Source organism: Notolepis coatsorum, assembly GCF_963971535.1.
Source record: "Notolepis coatsorum genome assembly, chromosome: 5".
Taxonomy (NCBI): domain Eukaryota; kingdom Metazoa; phylum Chordata; class Actinopteri; order Aulopiformes; family Paralepididae; genus Notolepis; species Notolepis coatsorum.
In genome coordinates, this window is record NC_140169.1 from 93,569,426 (window position 1) to 93,588,145 (window position 18,720).

The window sequence follows — 18,720 nt, forward strand, 5'->3', positions numbered from 1 at the left end:
TGTGGTAGTCTACACCTTAGTATGTCACCTACCCGTCAGTCTAGTATCTAGTACACTAGTTTGTCATATACTTGTCCTGTCAGTCTATTGTCTAGTACACTAGTATGTGACCTACCTGCCATTCTAATATGTAGTATATCATCTATCTGACAGTCTATTGTCTAGTTACTAGACAATAGACTGTCAGATAGATGATATACTATAGACTCTAGTACACTAGTATGTCACCTACCTGCCCCCGGCTGTCGAGGCTCATCCACACTCTCACTTTCCTGAAGGAGGAGACGATGACATCATACAGTACACACATCCATCCATCCATCCGTCCGTCCATCAGGGTGCAGCATAGAAACAAAGCAACAGGGTTTAGCAAAGAGTATATCATCTATAATACTGTATAACAATCTATAGGACATTTGGTGAACACTTGTCCAAAGCTATTTATAATGCCATTAGTGCATCTTTAGTATGACCCCACAGGAAAACCAACTTCGGCAGGTTTGCAAAAACAAAATTACACATTTGCAGGGAATACGAAGCTCTGTGTGACCTGCTCACTAGCTGAACTAGTAGGATACAGTGTGACCTGCTCACTAACTGAACTAGTAGGATACAGTGTGACCTGCTCACTAACTGAACTAGTAGGATACAGTGTGACCTGCTCACTAGTTGAACCAGTAGGATACAGTGTGACCTGCTCACTAACTGAACTAGTAGGATACAGTGTGACCTGCTCACTAACTGAACTAGTAGGATACAGTGTGACCTGCTCACTAGCTGAACTAGTAGGATACAGTGTGACCTGCTCACTAGCTGAACTAGTAGGATAGTGTGACCTGCTCACTAACTGAACTAGTAGGATACAGTGTGACCTGCTCACTAGCTGAACTAGTAGGATACAGTGTGACCTGCTCACTAGCTGAACCAGTAGGATACAGTGTGACCTGCTCACTAACTGAACTAGTAGGATACAGTGTGACCTGCTCACTAACTGAACTAGTAGGATACAGTGTGACCTGCTCACTAACTGAACTAGTAGGATACAGTGTGACCTGCTCACTAGCTGAACCAGTAGGATACAGTGTGACCTGCTCACTAACTGAACTAGTAGGATACAGTGTGACCTGCTCACTAACTGAACTAGTAGGATACAGTGTGACCTGCTCACTAGCTGAACTAGTAGGATACAGTGTGACCTGCTCACTAGCTGAACTAGTAGGATACAGTGTGACCTGCTCACTAACTGAACTAGTAGGATACAGTGTGACCTGCTCACTAGCTGAACCAGTAGGATACAGTGTGACCTGCTCACTAACTGAACTAGTAGGATACAGTGTGACCTGCTCACTAGCTGAACTAGTAGGATACAGTGTGACCTGCTCACTAACTGAACTAGTAGGATACAGTGTGACCTGCTCACTAGCTGAACTAGTAGGATACAGTGTGACCTGCTCACTAGCTGAACTAGTAGGATACAGTGTGACCTGCTCACTAGCTGAACCAGTAGGATACAGTGTGACCTGCTCACTAGCTGAACCAATAGGATACAGTGTGACCTGCTCACTAACTGAACTAGTAGGATACAGTGTGACCTGCTCACTAGCTGAACCAGTAGGATACAGTGTGACCTGCTCACTAACTGAACTAGTAGGATACAGTGTGACCTGCTCACTAGCTGAACCAGTAGGATACAGTGTGACCTGCTCACTAGCTGAACTAGTAGGATACAGTGTGACCTGCTCACTAACTGAACTAGTAGGATACAGTGTGACCTGCTCACTAGCTGAACTAGTAGGATACAGTGTGACCTGCTCACTAGCTGAACTAGTAGGATACAGTGTGACCTGCTCACTAGCTGAACTAGTAGGATACAGTGTGACCTGCTCACTAGCTGAACTAGTAGGATACAGTGTGACCTGCTCACTAGCTGAACTAGTAGGATACAGTGTGACCTGCTCACTAGCTGAACTAGTAGGATACTCCACACATACCCTCTGGTGATGTGTGGTTATCTAACCTGCACAGACTATATTGAAGGCACTGTATATGGAACCCCTAACCCTGGCAGTGTTAGTGCCTTGCTCTACCCATTGAGCTATACAGGGAATGGAACCCCTAACCCTGGCAGTGTTAGTGCCTTGCTCTACCCATTGTGCAACAGAAAATTACAAAGCACATTCCAGCGACAGAGCAAATAATACCATGAGGTTGTCTAAAATCTAAAAACGAGTACATGGTGTTAGTTATAAGAGACAGATGAGGCATGATCACCAACAGACAGAGTCACAGACACACCAGTTACTGTTCAGTTAAATCACAGTACTTCAGTTGAACATTTTCAAACATACTCCTATAATGTAAAAAGAAATACACGTTTTGTAGAGTAGTATGAGTTGATGTTGGAGAGAACGACAACAAGACATGTCTGTGAGAGGATGAGGACAGACAGACAGACAGGACAGGTCTGTGAGGATGACAGACAGGACAGGTCTGTGAGAGGAAGAGGTCAAGGTCCTGGCGGGATGGTGCCAGGAAAACAGCCTCTCCCTGAACGTCAGCAAAACAAAAGGAGATGATTGTGGACTTCAGGAGGTCGGGGGTCAAGGACTACAGCCCCCTCAGCATCGACGGGGCACCGGTTGAGAGAGTGAACAGCTTTAAGTACCTCGGAGCCCACATATCCGAGGACTTGACATGGACCACACACATTGACAGTGTTGTGAAGAAGGCACGACAACGCCTCTACTTCCTCAGGCACCTAAGGAAGTTCCAAGTCAGTCAGAAGATCCTTAAGAACTTCTACTCATGTACAATAGAGAGCATCTTGACTGGCAACATCACCTCCTGGTTTGGGAATAGCACTGCACAAGACCGTAGCAGACTACAAAGAGTGACACGTTCAGCCGAACGCACAATTGGAGGGGGGCTCCCCACCCTCCAGAACATTTACAACAAGCGGTGCAGGGGCAAGGCTAAGAGAATCATTAAGGACTCCAGTCACCCGAACAACTGCCTCTTTGAACTGCTGCGGTCAGGCAAGCGATACCGGAGTCTCAAGGCGAGCACAGAAAGACTCAGAAGAAGCTTCTATCCCCAGGCCATCAGGCTGCTCAACGAACAATGAACACTACACAACAACCATCAAACGCACATAGCACACACATCCACACGCACACACTCACTTTAAACAAACACACTGTAGCACCCACTCCCCACACTTTATATTTATTGATAAAGGATTGCACTACAACTCGTACACCTTACTGTAAATTGTACCTAAATTGTACCTCATCCATTTCTGCTTTGCACTATATAGTATTGTATATTAGTACACTGCATAGTATTGTATATTATATGGTAACTCAGTTACGTCTATTCTGCATCGAACATTGTACATATGTCTATACTGAACACTGTGACCTCATTTTCTACTTCTAATTTACATGCTATACTATGTTATTTGATACTTATCTTGTCTAGCACAGTCTCTGGAGCGTAACAGTAAGAAGCATTTTGTATAAAAGTATTCTGTACTTCTGTATGACAACTATTAAAGAAACTTGAAACTTGAGGACAGACAGACAGTACAGGTCTGTGAGAGGATGAGGACAGACAGACAGACAGGACAGGTCTGTGAGGATGACAGAGACAGACAGGACAGGTCTGTGAGAGGATGAGGACAGACAGACAGACATACAGTACAGGTCTGTGAGGATGACAGACAGACAGACAGTACAGGTCTGTGAGGATGACAGACAGACAGACAGTACAGGTCTGTGAGGATGACAGACAGACAGGTCTGTGAGATGCATGCATGACTCATGACCAGTAGATATCTACCGACGGCAGATGGTTTTAAATTCAGAGATCTACTATTACAAATCTACTGCCTCGACCTTAGGTAGAATCTGCAATGCCGTTAAACAACGACCTCGAAGCAAAATAGCCTAACTTGGTACTTCACACCTCGGGCTCTGCCAAAAAAGGTTGGGAGAAATCCACACTATAAGTTACTAAACTCTAACCCACACATTAGACAAACAGAAAAGGTAAACTAGGTGAAATACCAAACGGCGCTTTTTCGCCTAGAGGTGGCTGTTTGACGACAGAGATTCTACAGAGGGATGCCTGTTCACAACATGGGCCAATATACCTAGTAAACAAACTACAGGATATTTACAACATGGGCCAACATGTCCACAGGCTGTTTACTGAAGTAACCAAACCAAAACCAAAAGTAAACAGTAGCAAACAGCATGTCCCGTCTCGCCATGTTGAGGGTGTAACAGGGTAGTACAGTGTTATTAAGCAGTAAACACTGCCAGTCAGCCCTGGTTAATGAGATTAGCAGCTGGGAGCGTTTGTAAACAGACGTTAGTTACACCGTCAAAGTTTGTGAGAGTACACACTTGACCGGTTTGAGAATGACCCGGAATGACCAAGGAATCCCCACCGCAAAATACTTACCAACTCAACCAAAGCAATTCCTAATAGTGAACAAACGGGTGCAGGAGAAGCTGAAGTGAAGTCATCCAACTCATCCACTGTTACCTGAAGCAAGCGGAGCACGGTGACCTCATGCAACACTGACGGCATGCGGGTGGCACAGAGAGACGTTGACACACACACAGACCGGCACGTCAACATCACACACGCTCTCAAAAAAAAGATGCGAAAGCACAGCAGAGATGGACGGAAAACAGGAGTTCCGCTTCAGTCAGGACGGACAGGCAGGCAGGCAGACAGGCAAACAGACAGACTGATGGTCGACAAGCATGGATGAGTGACGCGATGCTGGAGGGTGGAGGATGGAGGGGGTGATCTCAAGACGGAGCGGGATGAGGACACAAGTGAAGGCGGTCCCTTACGGTGTCATTTCGACTCCGGTAACTTTCCCCCAGTGTTTTCGGAACCCGAGCCAAGGAAGTCTACGTCCTCCAGAGCGGCCAGGCCACTGACGGGGGGCTTGGTCTGGGGGTCGGGTGGAGGAGGCAGAGGCATGACTAGTGGTATGGGCTGGCTGGCCACAGGCGGTCTCTCTGGGCCCTCTGAACCAGGACTAGGTATGGGCTGGACTATGATTACCTTCTCCCCTGTTGGATCAGAAGAAGAGACATGCACAACACATAGCGCTCCGCATAAGAACATCAGAATAAAAAATAGACGCGTCACCTGCGCAACGGGCACCGGCAGTTGCTATGGGAACCTCACTATGAAAACCACATTCATATTTCGCAGTGAGAGCATTAGAGCACAAAAAGAGTGTTTATTTGGTATCTTATTACTAAGACTTATTACCATGGTGCAGCAATAAAGGTTTCCCCATATTTCTACAGAATAATTTATTTGAGCACTCCTCCACTGCATGAAAACTGTCCTACTTCACTTTGACATTGTAGTGTGTGTATGTAAACAGAATTCATACTACCGAGGTTGTAGTGTGTATGTAAACAGAACCCATTATTGATGTTGTAGTGTGTATGTAAACAGAACCCATTATTGATGTTGTAGTGTGTATGTAAACAGAACCCATTATTGATGTTGTAGTGTGTATGTAAACAGAACTCGTACTACTTTGACATGATAGGAAGGTACAGTAGATGCCACTTGACCTCATTGAAAACATTAAGAGCTGTAGTGTTGAAATTACCTTTGTAAATGGCAACATTGACATTTGTCACACTGTAGGGATTGTATACACAATTTATATCTAATCTAACATTCACATTTCAGCAGCAGAGGTGCTTTGCATAGCGCAATGCAGTACAAAACTAGAATGGGTGTACATTAGAGCACATATGTCCGTGGCACGCTATAGTGCAGGGGTCGGCAATTAAGTTTGGCCTTGGGCCAATTTAACTCTTTAACTCTTGTGACAGACCCAAGACGTATAACTAAGACATGCATTTGTGGCAGAGGCAGAGAATGGATCAAAATAAACGAGCTGTAAAAACTGTAAAAGACCTACATGTTTGCACTGAAGATTATACCTTTGTCTTTTTATTATAAAACCAGAGACAAGCGCCTCTCTCTATCAGTCTATTCTACATTACGCGCAACCAATGAGTCTATCTGACAGCCCGTTGTGTGGAGTGCACGCGTGTATACCAAACCAAGCCGCATTTCTCGGAGACGCTCTCCGATTGGCCACTGACGCGTTTGCCCAATCCGTGACGAGCTGTGTCTTTTTCCCATTTCCACGTCAAACAGCCTGCAAACTACCTGGCGTTCTATCGCCATGCTCTAAGACAAACTCTAACCTTAACCAACTTCGAAAGAGTGCCTAAGCTTAACCGTCGAAAGAACTTGCCGTCACGCTCTAAGACAAACTCTAACCTTAACCAACTTCGAAGAGTGCCTAAGCTTAACCAGTTTAGAAACAGGCGTCGGCCAATCAGAGAGCGTCTCCGAGAAATGCGGCTTGGTTTGGTATTCACGCGGAGTGCACTGGACTATTGAGAAACGATAGGAATTTTCCATTGGTTCTCCCAGTCCACGTGACCATTTCTAGCATTTCCATTGGCTATAGTGACAAACAGATAGATTATGATGAATAGATAGATACAGCGGATTAAATGCAGTCCAGAGAAAACAACCAATCTAGATATTTCAAGATTCTATGCTTTATATCATTATCCGCACAATCTCGGAGAGATGCACTTTTGAGATGACAATAGTTTTTCTTCACCAGGGAAATAATTCTTCTGTCATCCACCACAGTGCTCTTCTGGGTCTTTTGGTGTTGCTGAGCTCAACAGTGCATTGTTTCTTTAAGAATGTACCAAACAGTTGATTTGGCCACACCTAATGATTTTGCTATCTCTTTGATTAGATTTTCCAGCCTAATGATGGCTTGCTTCACCAATAGTGACGGCTCTTTAGGCCTCATATTGAGCGTTGACAGCAACAGGTAGGCAGAGCCTATGTGTGTTTGTGTGCATAATATCTCACAAAATATAGGGTGGATCAGCCCGTGCTTTGGCGCAGAAGGTTACAGAGGCACAAGGATGTGCATACGGAAATAAAATCAAGAAAAAACTAAACACTACAGCTCTAAATTGTTACTCTAAGATTACTGCTGCGGATTACAATGGGTTTATTCAGATTGGCCCTCGGAGATACCAGATTTTCTTTATTTTTATTGATTGACATCTTTATTGAAGCAATAAAACAAGGATTGTGCAATACAATACAAAGAATATTGATCAAAAGGATAAAACACAATAAAGTCCTAGAGCTTGTTTCCATTGTAGTCCTTGCTCTCTAATGACTGTCATTAATTTGGATCTAATGCATTAGTAACCATCTTTAAATAGGCCCATGTGGAAATGACTGATGGCCTCTAAACTGGTGGCATCACTCTTAAAAAAAGGGGAAATCCTGAAAATAATCCCATAATACTGTACAACTCAGTTTAAATGTGTGAATATGAACAAGTCTCTCCTTAAACTAAACACCAGAGAGGCTAGTGATGCTGTCGTCAACAAAAGGGAGGGAAGGATGAGATCCAGCACCTTGTGGCGTGGTGAGCAGACAACAACCTGGCGCTCAACACCAAGGAGCTCATTGTGGACTTCAGGAAGACCCCGTCCATATCAACAGGATGGAGGTTGAACGTGTCTCCAGTTTCTGGGTGTCCACATCGCCAAGGACCTCACTTGGGGCCTCAACACCTCAACCCTGGTCAAGAAAGCTCACCAGCATCGCTTCTTCCTGAGGAAAGCCCATTTGTCTCCTCAGATTCTGGTGAACTTCTACCACCATAGTCTGTCTTTCATTGACTCCATTGCCACACGCAGTCATGCAGAAGGATCTCTAAATCTAGTGCTTACCAGATATGTTCTCATCATTTCAAATCTAGTGCTTACAAGAAATGTGCTCATCATTTTCAATCTAGTGCTTACAAGAAATGTGCTCATCATTTTTCAGAATATATCTCGTATCTGCATGGGAAAAAAAGTATAAATAATGCTTTGACTAACTAAGTCTTGGTTGACTAACTGAAGTCTTGTGAAGTCTTGGTTGACTAACTAAGTCTTGGTTGACTAACTGAAGTCTTGGTTGACTAACTGAAGTCTTGTGAAGTCTTGGTTGACTAACTAAGTCTTGGTTGACTAACTGAAGTCTTGTTAAGTCTTGGTTGACTACGACCAAATCCTCCAATTAAATTGATTAACTAAAGAAGCAGGGGCAGCCGTACATCTGACGTCAACATTAATAAAGTTACTCTGAACACTGTTGAACTCGTTCCCAGTGTTTATTGAGAGATCAACATTCAGGATGTGTCCTGATGAAGATCACAATGATCTCTCAATGAACACAGTAAAAAAGAAGTTAACAGTGGGAACTTACTCAACGTCATTGTAAATTAGGGAAATCTCAGTGCCCTTTTGAGTTCAAATAAAGGTTGAATGGTTTAACAGTGGAAACTACAGTAGTTTTACAGTGTCTGGACTCCATTAACCTCTTAAACATCGGACGTCCCGGCACTTTGCCCTCGTCTGTCTGCCTAGCACTGTATTTTTGCCCATAACAACATCATTGGAAAGCTAAAATGTCCGACGTTTGATTGACACCCTACTTGACCTATTACGTGCTTCCAATCTCGGGTTACAAGGCCGAACAACCAACGAGCGTCGGTTTTGGACAAGTGACCACGCCCTAACCCAGGGGTCGGCAACCTGCGGCCTCGAGGCCGCATGCGGCTCTTTAGCCAATCAGCTGCGGCTCCCTGGCCAAAAAAAAATTATAAATAAAAAAAATCTTATTTTGGAGATCGGTGTCATACTGTGACACTGAAATGAAAAAATATTTCATCAACTAAGATATTTAGTCAACAAAATGCTTACCTGTATGCCTGATATGTGGTGTGAAATTTGCGAACAATGAAAAATTTACTTTTTATTTTATAAATGTTCCACAAAGGGAAGGACTCAAATATACCTGAATAGTTCAGGGTTTTATTTCAAAGTCGGTCTACAGACACCAGTGTTTTGTCTCCTCTTCTGTGTTTTATAAAAAAAATAGGTATACACAGCGAGTATTTTTTCTCCTCTTCATAAGAGTTTGAGGTTTTCCTTTGTTATAACAGGTAAAAACAGCAATTAAAAAGTAAAAAAAATTCTTTTTGTTGCTTTATAATCCCATTAATGCAACAAACTGTGTGCTATAAGTATAAAGTATAATAAATCGCAAATTACTTTGGGTATGCAATTGTCAGGCGTTTTATGCTAAATGTGGGGTATGCTTGGGGATATATAAAACGTTATACACTGCGTTATCTTCATTTTAAGGGTAAATACGTTGTTCGGCTCCCTGAGCATTTTATTTTGTGGGACGGGGGAAAAGTGGCTCTTTTGATAGTAAAGGTTGCTGACCCCTGCCCTAACCGGACCAGTCACCTCTGACAGTGAGAATTATTGACTTTATTGACTTTTTTTGTAGCCAATGAAATTCTGGAGCTAACGGTAGGTACTTACGCGATGGCCGATTCCTACACTAAAGGGACAGAAGAAGACAGGGAAGTTGTTTGTTTTGAGAATTCCTCACTCGCCCGTCGAAATGAATTGAGCGGTCGGTCATTTTGGACGAATTATTACCGATACGAACATTACAAAAACATCTGTAAAACACAAATTTTCTGTGGGATTGTTATCAACTTTGGACCTGTACTAGATAAGACTTCAGGCTATGGAACAGTTATGTTTTCCAGCTCCTACCTCTCAGCTGGAACTCAAAAACAGACATCAGACAACAAGAAAACAAAGACGTGAGTAAACAAAACCTTTATTTTCAGTGTGTTCAAAAACCTCTGTAACTCTATTACATTAGCAATCAGAGTGATTATTCAGAAAAGTTCAGAATGTTTCCTTTCAAAAGAGACCAGACTCATGCATGTGCTATAAGTGGTTCAGCCCCATTTTTGCAGATAGATAACTGGTTAAAGGGGAATGTCACCCATTTACATATTATGTTCTTCCTGTGCCTAAGACAGTTCAGTCAATATTTGTGAACACACACCACTCTCTCCTAAAAAGGTAAAGAACATACATTCTTGAAATTGGTGGTATTCCCCTTTAATTGTGATATTGATTCTCGGTTTGTCCTGCGCCTGATTACTAGAGTGGATGTGTATGCTCTATTTGCAAATAAAATAAACGACAGATTGGGTCTTTAAACCTCCTGTGGAAGAGATTTTCTAATAAGCCATTAAATGATAAAATTGTTTGAGAATATAGTTTTGTCCCATGTTTTTACCAGCACCTATTAACGGTTACACCACTGAATGGCATGTTGGGTACAGCTCGCTCGCTCGCTAGCTAGCCAGGTAGTATAACAGTCTGTTAACAGCTAGCTCACTTGTTTGATTATCGCATTTGACGTTCGTAAAAACAAAACCATATGTTAACGTGGAAGCTCAAGACATTTCAAGCATCAACGATGTAACTTTCGGAATGAAGGCTTTTGTTCCTGGAAATAATGTTAGCCTGGTGCAACTCGAAAATATCTAGCTGTTTGCAATGACAGCAGCCAGCTAACACATTCGTTTGATTGTCTCATGTTCGCCTACAAGTAAAACCTAAATCAGATGTTAACGGGGGGGGGGGGGGGGGGGGGGGGGGGGTTAAATTAGTAGGGGAATAGTTCCCAGTGTCCCCAGCAATTTTGTGAGTTTTGTGAGAAAAGAGAGATACTAGGTACATAATTGCTTGTGTGCACTCATATGTGTATACTGAATGCATGCACACACACAGTTCTGGCTGCTCCAGCGCCATCTGTGCTCTGCTGCTTCCAGGCAGTGTTCCCTCCATCTCTCTCATCCCTACATCTATCTCTCCTCCCTCCATCCCTCTCTCCACTCCTTTCCCCATCATCTCTCCTCCCTCCATCTTTCTCTCCAACCTCTCCGCTCACTCCATCATCTCTCTCCACCCTGCTCCTCCTCTCTGAGAGGAAGTGACAGCGCCCACTCAGGCTGAAACAGTGACATCTGCTGAGGAGCGCCACGACAGGGTTAGAAATTAACGGGGGCTTGGGGCAAAATGCCCTAGAAAATTTACCAAATGCCCTCGAAAATCAGTTGATTTTCGAGGGCATTTGGTAAATTTTCTAGGGCATTTTGCCCCAAGCCCCCGTTAATTTCTAGATGGGAAGAGTCTACCCGCCAAGCATATTTCTTACCTGCCAAAACTTTTTTGATTAAAAAAATATATATATATATTTTATATAAATTTTTTTTTTTAAATAAAATATATATTATATAATCATACTTGTAGTTGTATTATCTGCGAGACATCGCCACCACGCAATAAGTCAAAATGCTTGCTATCTGCAAACAGCTCCACTGTCTGTGTGTATACTTGAGTAGCCTCCAGCTCCAGCAAGGATTCTCCCGCCCTGCAGCTAGACCCTATATTCAGCTAGACCCTACATTCAGCATGCAAGGATTCTCCGGCGATGCAGCTGGACCCTATTTTTTAACGTTACGGTTATTTTGTCAAATCACATTCAACATGCCCTCAGCTAGAATACGCATTCAATCAATGTTATAAGACATTGATATCAGGAGCTATCTGTAGCTACTGCTAGCCCGGTAGATAACGTTAAGACAATTTAGTTTACTGGGACAGATCGATCTAAGTGAGCTAGCTAACGCGAGCTAGCTAACGAGGGAACGGAGGTATTATGCAGCTCATGGAGGTCCGATCTAGACTAGAGCAGACTGCTACCATTCTGAGAGCTTAACGTTAGCACTAGAGCTGCGGGCGAGCTGCTATCATTCTGAGAGCTTAACGTTAGCACTAGATGCTGCAGGCGAGCTGCTACCATTCTGAGAGCTTAACTTTAGCAGTGGGCTGGCACTAGAGCTGCGGGCCGCTCTGTGTTGATACGAGCAGAAGCCAATAGTATCCCGCTGCAGGGCGGATATGACTCGTTGCCACGTTTTTTTTCAAAATAAGAATATCATACGAACCGAATGCTGCTAACTGCCGGAGCCATCGATATTATGACTCTAGCTGCGCTTGGGCCGGAAATGAGACCCGCACAGATTTTCAAAATAAGAGTATAGTTATGAACTACACGTCCACACGCCACACGGCGGGCAGGGCTCTCAGTGGCAAGCGCCAAAGGTAAAAACTGAGCGCCCCTGGCGGGCGGCGGGCTTTAATTTCGCCCCCAGGCGCCGCAACATCGCAAAAATCCATCACTGCCTCCCCCCCCCCGCTGCTGAATCCCTCATTCACGCCTTCATCTCCTCCCGCCTGGACTACTGCAACTCCCTCCTCACTGGTATCACCTCCCGCTCCCTCCATAAACTGCAAATGGTCCAAAATTCAGCCGCCCGCCTCCTCACTAACACCCGGTCCCGCGAACACATCACTCCTGTCCTCCACTCCCTCCACTGGCTCCCGATCAAACACTGCATTAACTTTAAAACACTACTCCTCACCTTCAAAGCCCTCCACAGCCTGGCCCCCCCCTACCTGACTGATCTCCTTCTCCCCTACCGCCCCACCCGTTCCCTCCGGTCCTCCTCCACTGCCTCCCTCACTGTCCCGACATCCAAGCTTAAAAACTTCGGAGATCGGGCCTTCTCTCGCACTGCACCCCGACTCTGGAACTCCCTCCCCCAGTCCATCAGAGACTCCCCTACACTCTCCACCTTCAAAGATCGCCTCAAAACCCACCTGTTCTCCCTTGCCTTCAACCCCCCTCACCCCTAAACTCCCCCCTCCCCTCCAACCTGATTGATATGTCTCCAGTCTTTTTTTTGTGCCATCAGGCTGTCTCCCCCGTTCCCCCCATGGTCTCATGTTCCTTTTGTTTTTGTTTCTTTGTTGTTTTGTTTTTGTTTATTTGCTTTCGTTTCTTTGTTTGTACCCCTGCTCCCGACTACTGTCAGCGACTTCGGGTTATTGAGAAGCGCTATATAAATTAAATTAATTATTATTATTATTATTATACATTCAGAATCAGACAACGCTAAAAATTCAGCCAGCCATGAAGCCCATTCATTTTTATTTTGAGCAAAAGAGAGACGAGGAGAAAGAGGAATCCGGCGAGGCAGCTAATTTTACTGAGGCGGATAACGTTAGCGAAGTTAGCACACGCACATACACGCACACTGTGGGCCAGCCAGTGACTTTGGTGGTGTGTGCTATTGCACAGATGTGTCCCGTTCCCGTTTGCACACGCACATAGTAAGCCATCAATGGGAATGCTCAGAGGAAAGGGGGGCTGAGAATATCTGTGTGTGTGTCTCGCTCTCTCTCCCTCTCCCTATACATCCATCTCTCCTGAACCTATTTCATTCAAAAGGAAGACATTGATGGACAGTAGCTAGCTATACGTATAAATTATAGCTCAGTTGTAGCTGTAACAGAATAATTGTATTAACTATAATTCAATAGCATTTCAATTATAATGAATTAAATAATTGTATAAAGAATTGTCCATGTTCTGTCATCTAATAATATATTCCATTGCCTTTCCTATCTGTATCAAAGTCAAAATGTTGGTATCGTGACAACACTACAACATACAAAAGCAGCTTGACAACCGATATCCTTTGCGTCTAGTAGGCATGGGCCAATGTGTGATTTTGGTGGTATGTGCCATTTGCACAGATGTTTGGCCCTATGCACACGCACAGTATAATATGCATGTAATAAATAGTTTGTTAATAAACTCTGTTACTTGAACAGTTTTCACTGTGCTCCTAAATTTCGTTGTGTGCACCTAAATATTTATTTAGATTTTATTTATAAAAAAATTATTTAGGAGCACAAAAAAGTTAGCGTAGAGCCCTATATATGGAGACATGAACACTTTGAGTGCCAGCCGACGAGACATCTCGTTTTTAATCGTTATTTCCATTCATTTTTCATCAATCTAGCCTCACGTTACCAGTGGGGATCTGTCTGAGTTCGAACAGGGAAAATACCGCCCCCTATCGTCTCTCCGGATGGTACTGCACCCCATTGGATTGCACTGAATGAAACGCATGTGGAAAACAGAGTCCGGAATCCACATTTTACTTGTCAGGCAAGTAACCGGAGACTATCCAAGTCATTGCCCACCACCAGAACAGCATGGAATATGTCTTTTGACCACCCAGCATTGGATCAATAAACGCGATCGATATTTGGAATGGTGATCAGGAATTGGAATAATCTTTTTGGAGAACATCTGATCTGAGGTAAGGAATCTATTTTACCAGTATTGGGATAATCAGAGCTGTTTTCACCTATATATCAACGTGTCCCCTATGTGTGTATGTGGCTGTGAGTGTGTGTAGCTGATCAGGAAATAAGATAATGGATTTTTCAGCCCGCTTCTATAGCGTGCATAAGTACACATATACTATCGATAATCTAGCGTTTATTTGAAAACGATTCATAAATAGGCCGAAAAATGACTTTTGTGTATTACAGTAAAGCGCGATTCCTGCAGCATAATTTTTTTCTCCTGAAAGTTTAAAAAAAACAGCATTTTTCAAAATGGTATAAAACGGAAATGAACCGATTAAAAAACAATCCGTTTCGACAATGTTAACTGCAAACAAGTCATTGATAAGCGACGGTCGTATTAGACACATAGCCACAATTTAAGATATAGTTTATGCGTTCACAAATGCGAGTGCTCCGTCATTGAATAGAGCGGTGGCATTCAATAGGGTAAATAGGACACAGAGGCGTGGCACGGAAAGTGTTAAAGGGGACATGCATTGCTATTCATAGCACTATTTGGGCAACTTTACACAATTCCTGTGAGTCTATGGAACACCTCTGTAAGGTTTTATAAAAAAAAAACTGATTGTTTTATATTTCTAATCAAGTACTCAAAAGCCCCATTTTTCTCACTTTGAATTTCAGGCTATGTTGGCCTGGCTCCGCCGATAAGCACTTTGAGTGACAGTGACAGCGAGAGAGCAAGAGAGCGAGAGAGATAGACACGGAGCACTGTGTAAACAAAGCTGCATGTGTGAGATTAGCAGGTCCCCTTCTCCTTCTCTCTCTCCCTCTCCCATTTGAGGAAGTCTTGCACTGTGCGCTACAGCCATAGACGGGGCGTTAGTTATGCTCCCGAATCGAGATAGAGGGGGAGAGAGAGAGACAGAGAGACGACAGCGCGACGCACGTGTGTGTATGCATGCTTTGTCGCGAGGGTGTATCCGTTTCTCCCTCTCTCTCGCTCTCTGTCAAACCCCGTTTGATGAAGTGTCGGGTTCACTATGCGTGCTACAACCACAGCGCTAATAGGATCACTATCCGGTCCATCCTCGCCTCGTTACGTCACGATGCGAGTCAAATCAGAATGACCTAATTAAATCGAGCAGGAAATGGTCTGAGCTGAATGAGAGCAATCCGTCAATATGGTATTTAGAGACACAGACACATTGATACTAACTACTATTACTATAATACAATGCTAGACACTGAAAAAAGCCATTTATAATGCATGTCACCTTTAACATTACGTTATCAAACATAGGGACAAAGACTGTAAAAAAAAAAAAAAAATCGACAATGTTTTATAATCTTTATGTTAAATCATAAAAATTCTGTGCCCCCGAAAAAGAAAAAAAAAACCCGAAAATCAATTAAGGGGGGCAGAAAATGCCCTGGGATTTTTTTTTTTTTTCTAACCCTGCGCCACGAGATACGATGAAAAAGAGAGAGGAGGATGAGGAGAGAGGATAAAGAGATAAGAGAAAAAGGGAGAGGAGGATGGAGATAGGAGGATGAAGAGAGATAGAGGATGAAGAGAAAGAGTAGGATGAAGACTGGAGAGAGAAAGAGAAAAGGGGAGTAGGATGAAGAGAGAAAGAGCTAGAGAAAGGATGGAGAGAAAGAGAGGAGGATGAAGAGAGAGAGGGATGGAGAGGAGATAGGAGGTTGAAGAAGAAAGAGAGAAGAGAAAAGGAGCCCAAGTCTACCCTGTACAAATATACAATACTCCATACTAAATATTAGTCTACCCCGTACAAATATACAATACTCCATACTAAATATTAGTCTACCCCGTACAAATATACAACACTCTATACTAAATATTAGTCTACCCTGTACAAATATACAACACTCCATACTAAATATTAGTCTACCCTGTACAAATATACAACACTCCATACTAAATATTAGTCTACCCCGTACAAATATACAACACTCCATAATAAATATTAGTCTAAAGAGGAAAAAGAAGATGAGAGGATGAGAGGAAAGAGGACAGGGTTAAAGGGGGCTGAGAACAAAGGAATGAAGGGAGGCACAGAATACACAACCCCACCTGGTCTCCTCAACATCACACACACAGCCAGACAGCCTTCCTGTCACCACACCAGTGAGCACCACACCCTCTTATCACACGTCTTGGTCAAAGAACATTTGACAAATTATTATGTATTAATATAATCTGTTTGAATCTACGAGATGGGTGGGGTTGTGTCACCTGACTGTATACATAATGGGACATCCCCAGACCCCCCCCCCCCCCATGTCTCACCTGCATCCTGTTCAGCTCTGATCTGAGCCTCCAGGTCTTCAGGATCTACATACTGGTAGTTCTCTTCGTCCTCCGGGGGCTTACACTTCCCACAGCAGAAACAGCAGCAGCAGCAACAGCAGCAGCAGGAGAACAATGTACAGCACAGAACCAGGCTCTGTGGAAACACACACAGAGCAAACAACGTTTTCATTAGAGATCCCAACTATTTACATAATATCTGTATCGGCAGATGTGTTTGCCGATATAAAAAAGTTCTTTTTTTTTTAACGTTTTAGAATTACAACGGCAAAGGTGGGCGGGACTAAATAAGGTGAATAGCTGCAGTGATTTGTGGCCTTAGTAGGGATGTGTCCTTAGTAGGGGTGGGACGATACATCGATCCAGATCGATATATCGATCTATTATCAATTATCAAATAGGATCGATGCAACGTAAAAAGATCGATTCATATTGCGATACTCTTATTTTGAAAATCCCCTTGTGAGCATATCCGCCCGGCTGCAACAACAGCAGTAGATCAGCGCAGCTCAGCATGTGTAGACGTTAGACAGCATTGCTTCAGAGTCCGCCTATTTTGCCCGAAATAAGTGCCTGTTGTTTTTTTCCCCACAAGGGGTCAAATGCATCCAACATGCTTTCCATCCTCGCCATTCCTTTATGCCCACGTTGCGTTAAATACCGAAATTAACGTTGCGTTAGCGTGAGCTAACTAAGCTAAGCTGATAGAGAGAACAGCAGAGGTCCACTAGGGACTGGGAAGGAGGGGGGGTTACTGCATTCTCGAGATAGCCCCACTAACAGGATCTGGCCGGTACTGCACCTTCTGTCTCCCAATATGCCTTTTCCAGCCAAAATACAGCGCTGTGATAGGATATTAATATCGAAAAAAAATGAAAAACGAACCAAAAACAGTGAACAGGAGGTCTATTTGTATTAAAAACAATAGATTGTTTTTCATTTAAATGTCTGGAAGAGATCAAAAATAAAAATGTCAAATGATATTTCCATTGCCTTTTTTTGTTGTTGATTTAAATGTTACTGATTGTGTTAAATGGGCATATAATATCGTCTCATATCGATCGCAGGCACCTGAATCGAATCGTATCGTGGCAGACTTTGTGATATCGGAAAATATCGTATCGTTGTCCAAAGAATCGATATCGTATCGTATCGTGATGAAACTGGTGATTCTCACCCCTAGTCCTTAGTAGGGCTGTACCCTTAGTAGGGATGTGTCCTTAGTAGGGATGTGTCCTTAGTAGGGATGTACCCTTAGTAGGGATGTGTCCTTAGTAGGGCTGTGTCCTTAGTAGGGATGTGTCCTTAGTAGGGCTGTGTCCTTAGTAGGGATGTGTCCTTAGTAGGGATGTGTCCTTAGTAGGGCTGTACCCTTAGTAGGGCTGTACCCTTAGTAGGGCTGTACCCTTAGTAGGGATGTGTCCTTAGTAGGGATGTACCCTTAGTAGGGATGTACCCTTAGTAGGGATGTGTCCTTAGTAGGTATGTGTCCTTAGTAGGGATGTACCCTTAGTAGGGATGTACCCTTAGTAGGGCTGTACCCTTAGTAGGGATGTGTCCTTAGTAGGGCTGTACCCTTAGTAGGGATGTACCCTTAGTAGGGATGTGTCCTTAGTAGGGATGTGTCCTTAGTAGGGATGTACCCTTAGTAGGGCTGTACCCTTAGTAGGGATGTGTCCTTAGTAGGGCTGTGTCCTTAGTAGGGCTGTGTCCTTAGTAGGGCTGTACCCTTAACTCAATGGCCGCCAAAAAAACGATTATATATGCGTTTGGCCGACGACCGTTGAACGTCAACCACGTATATATATACGTTATTTGATCGTTATTTCTTTTATTCGATATTTCTATTCATTACAGGCACACGGACTCTGGGTTAACATGGGGAATGATTTCGGAATAATAGCATGTACAGGCAAGAAATGGCAACGTCTATAGTGGAATTGATGTATACGGCTATAACTCCGCATTTCGGGAATTACCCTAGACCGCTCTAAAACCATGTTATCACCACGGTATAACACAGGAACGTATGGATGGAGAAAATGTATTCTTTTTCACATATTGAACGATAGATAGGTGATGTCAAATGGGCCATAGTATTGTATCCATAGCTATAATATAGAACAGACCTGGGCATTGTACGGCCCGCGGGCCGTATTCTGACCGGCCCGCGAAAGATTACATGATGTCAAC

The 18,720-nt window shown here is 43.5% G+C and overlaps 1 protein-coding gene across 4 annotated transcripts in view; it reads right to left on the minus strand.

Moving 5' to 3' along the window:
• Positions 1 to 18,720, minus strand: part of dnajc5ga (DnaJ (Hsp40) homolog, subfamily C, member 5 gamma a) — a 71,582-nt gene that overhangs the window by 7,653 nt on the left and 45,209 nt on the right. The window contains exons 4-6 of one of the 4 annotated variants that reach the window (XM_084314733.1): positions 16,507 to 16,663; positions 4,869 to 5,093; positions 233 to 272 (exon numbers count right to left, since the gene is read on the minus strand). In XM_084314733.1, coding sequence (XP_084170859.1) covers positions 4,873 to 5,093; positions 16,507 to 16,663 — 378 coding nt within the window. In that variant the 3' untranslated portion in view covers positions 233 to 272; positions 4,869 to 4,872. Of the gene's footprint in view, positions 1 to 232; positions 273 to 4,868; positions 5,094 to 7,587; positions 7,714 to 16,506; positions 16,664 to 18,720 lie in introns of those variants that run through there. The other 3 variants (XM_084314732.1, XM_084314735.1, XM_084314734.1) reach the window with 3 other exon arrangements.